We start from the raw sequence: 3,604 nt of genomic DNA, 5'->3' as shown, positions 1-3,604 counted from the left end.
CCCGATAATTTCCACAAAAATAACATAGCCTCCCATATTAAAAAAAGGAGGCTGGAATGATAAACAGGTAAGAAGAACCAACCCATACTTTTAGCTTTTTCTTTTAGCTCTACCACCAGATTTTAAAAATATTTTGGCACTATATAAAATCTTCATTAAGTTTTTGATGTAAAACAGCAGTACCACAATCTCTGATCATTTAATGCTCAAAGGACTCAAGGTCCTTCTCATTACATCAACAGCAAATGCAATAATTAATCATTGTAAAATGCCCTAAATTTTTCAAGAAAGAGCACAAAACCATGAAAACACAAAGATGAAAAGACCTTAAAACAATGTATTCAAGCCACCTCATTTTATAAATAAGGAAATTAAGGCTCAGATAGGTTAAGTGACTTGATGAGGGTCACACGACTGGTGAGTTCCAGACTCAAGGTTGTAGTCCAGGGCTGTGTTGTTTTGCAAACCAATGAGAAATGTTTGCATTTAAACATTTAGTCCAGAATATCCTCAAAATTGGCTGTAATAACAGTAAGCCACATGGTGAGGAACGGATAGAGTCGGTTCATACCAAAAATGAGCTGCCAGTCACTGTGATAAGATCCGTTTCTTTCTGAGAACCATGGTTTCCTGCTGGATTGGAGAATCCAAACTGGGTTTCCTCTTCCTGTCCGAAGAAGTCAGAGTCAGGAGGTACGTTCCACTCTGCTTTGGTTGGCGTCAGGAGTTCTGAGACACTGTTTTCACAAAGGGTGCTCGAGGGAGTCAGGGCATCTGTGTCCACTGTTAGCTTATTGCTGGGTGTCAAAGCTTGGGGCTCGGGACTGGAGTTTTTCATAGCCAAAGAGCCCAGGGATCCCAATGGTCCCGCACTTACACTTGAGACATCATCCAAATCTAAGGGGCTCTGCTGAAAACCAGCGGCTGCCGTTCCAAAAAAGAGAGAGGTATCCAGACTTTGAGGAAGGTCACTGGTGGCCATCAAGGCCCGAGGGTCCACTGCCTGCCCTAAGGAATTAGTATTATTATTAGCAGGGAGGTTCCCTGCCAGAGTTGAGCTCACAGAAGCCACGTCAATAGTCAAGATTCCAGAGTTCACCAATGCTGCGTCCAGCACTGCAGCAGAACTACTGTCAGGCACATCAGAGAAGAGAGACACTATCTCTGCATCGCTGAGATCATTCTGTCCCTGGCTGGTAAGTTCGCTGCTGGGTGTAAGAGAATTTGCTGCTTCTAGCTGAGCTAAGAGATCCTGGGCGATGTTGTGCCTTTTGGCCATGTGGGTCTTCATGCTGTGCTTGGATGTGAAGAGTTTATTACAAGTGGAGACCGGGCAACGGCTTTTCCAAGTGTCCACATCCTGCAGGTGTTTCTTGGAGTGAATGTAGAGACTACTGCGAGCGGAGAACCTGGCACAGCAGCCTTCCACAGGGCACACGAAAGGCTTTGTGCCTAGGTGGGTTATGCTGTGGCCTTTCAGATGCTCGGCCCTCGTGAAAGATTTCCCACAGCCTTCCACAGGGCAAGTGAACCTCCGGTCATCATCGTGCTTCCTTTTGTGCCTTAAGAGTTTGGACATGCTGGTGAAGTTCCAGCCACAGCCATCAAAGTCACAAAGGAAAGGTCTCTCGCCGGTGTGGCTCCGCAGGTGAATTTTCAGCCTACAAGCCTTGTCATACTGTTTGCTGCAGCCAGGAAAAGAGCAGGAAAAGAGTTCCTGTTCCCTGAAATGGGCGCGGTTATGGGAAAACAGGGCACTCACTGTGATAAATGTCTTCTTGCAGCCGGAAAAGGCGCACTGGTAGGGCCTCTCGGGCTCAAAGTGGCTGCGCTGGTGGGCGCTGAGTTTGGCCTGCGTGGGGAAGCTCTCCTCGCACACCTCGCATTTGAATGAGTTCTCCTGCTCGTGGCCCTTCATGTGTGCCTTGAGGTTGTACACGGTGGTGAAGCTCTTGCCGCAGCCCTCCGCGGGGCAGCCGAAGGGCCGCAGTTTGTCGTGCGACTGCAGGTGCCTCTTGAGCTTGTAGGAGGTGGTGAAGGTCCAGCCGCAGCCGCCCAGTGGACACTTGAAGGGCCTCTGGCCCTGGCTGCTGCTGTGCGTCAGCAGGTGCACCTTCAGCTGGTGTTTCTTGGCAAAGGTTTGCCCGCACTGCGCCTCGGGGCACAGGTACAGCATCACGCCTGGGCCGGGGCCCAGCGACCCGCGGGGGCCCAGGGCAATGGCTGGTCCTTCCGCTGCCTCCTCCTCCGGCGCCGGGACGGGCGCCGGTTCGGCCGGCTCGGCCAGCAGGAGGTCGGGCGGCAGCTCTGGACAGTCACCCGGCTGCGCGGCGTGCGGGAACCCAGCCTGCGCGGCGATCAGCCCCGCGCGCTGCGGGGCAGGCCCGACCCCCGGCTCCCAGGCGGGTGGCGGGGGCGTGGCCAGGGTGAGGACGCCGTTCTCAAAGCGCAACAGCAGGTCCTGGTTGTGGACAGTGACGGTGCCCGCGAAGGCCGCGGCGGAGCCGGGGCCTGGGGCGGAGATCTGGGCCGGGGTGGGATCCGCGGACAGGCAGCGGGGGCCCAGCGCGGGGCAGCCCGCGGGGTTCGCGCCGCTCTCGCCCCCCTGGGGCCCCGGGCCCGCCTCGGCCTCCTCCCTCCACTCGGGCCCTGCGGCCTGACCGGCGCCTGCGGTCTCCACGTCGCCACCCACCGGGTCAAGCAGTACCAGGAAGAAGTCGTCGCCGCCGCCGCTAGCGTGATCGGGCCTCAGCGCCAACAGGCTCGGGCCAGCGCCCCGTGAGGCCGTGCGGGCCTCCTCGCGCCGCCGCCCGGGCCCGCCATCTTGGGGGCCCCGGAGCAGCAGGAGACGGCGCGTGGGGGCCTGGCCAGCCGGCGGGTCAGGGCCTCCGTCGACCCGGCCGCCGCCCGCGGGGCTACCGCCACAGCCGCCCGGTCGTGTCCCGCGAGCCGGGAGCAGCCTCGGGATTTCCATCTCGGCGTCCGTGAGGCTCGGCTGGAACCAGAGCCGCAGAGGAGGCGCGACCCCGCCCCCTGCCGCGGGCCCGAACACGTTCCTGTAAGAAAAAAAAAAATGTGCAATGCGCAGAAACTGGCCCTATCAGATATTAAAACGTATTTAACGCCACAGTGATTTAAATATTCTGGTACTGGGTCTCTGGAACAGAATAGAAAGCCCAGAGGCAGAGCCTGGTACGCATGAATGTGTCCCACAATTAATAATAGTTACCATTATATAATTCAGGAGATCCTTGGAGGTGATGGTGAAATGACAGCTCATTCAGTAATGGTGCTGGAACACATAGCTAGCTATCTGCTAAAAGCAATTTAAATCCATACCTCACTGTATACACCAAAATAAACACACCCCAGCCCCTCCCAGTGCTAAGTACGTTGCTTATTATTTTTTCGGTGTTAGAAATTCTCTACTGGCTGGCTCGATGGACGAATGACAGAAAATTCCTGGGAGAATAAACTTTCTCTGTGTCAGCATTAACCCACCATAGTGATAGCGTTTCTGCTGGAAATGTCCTACACTACCCCCGGCCCCGCCCCAGACACACACACCGCTGCCCCAACACAACTTCCATGCTCAGAATTGTCT

At 55.3% G+C, this 3,604-nt stretch overlaps 1 protein-coding gene across 1 annotated transcript; it reads right to left on the bottom strand.

Annotated features, from left to right (window-relative positions):
- Nucleotides 1-317: 317 nt before the first annotated feature.
- LOC105827206 (zinc finger X-linked protein ZXDB-like) lies at nt 318-3,180 on the bottom strand. The gene has a single exon (XM_012665246.1). It carries the CDS (start codon nt 2,972-2,974, stop codon nt 566-568), a length of 2,409 nt encoding a protein of 802 aa, XP_012520700.1. The 5' UTR covers nt 2,975-3,180; the 3' UTR covers nt 318-565.
- Between the last annotated feature and the right edge of the window lie 424 nt (nt 3,181-3,604).

The sequence above is a fragment of the Propithecus coquereli genome, unplaced genomic scaffold (assembly GCF_000956105.1).
Source record: "Propithecus coquereli isolate 6110/MARCELLA unplaced genomic scaffold, Pcoq_1.0 Scaffold984, whole genome shotgun sequence".
Taxonomy (NCBI): Eukaryota; Metazoa; Chordata; class Mammalia; order Primates; family Indriidae; genus Propithecus; species Propithecus coquereli.
Note: the sequence above shows the minus strand (reverse complement) of the source record. Positions and strands in the feature narration are given on the sequence as shown.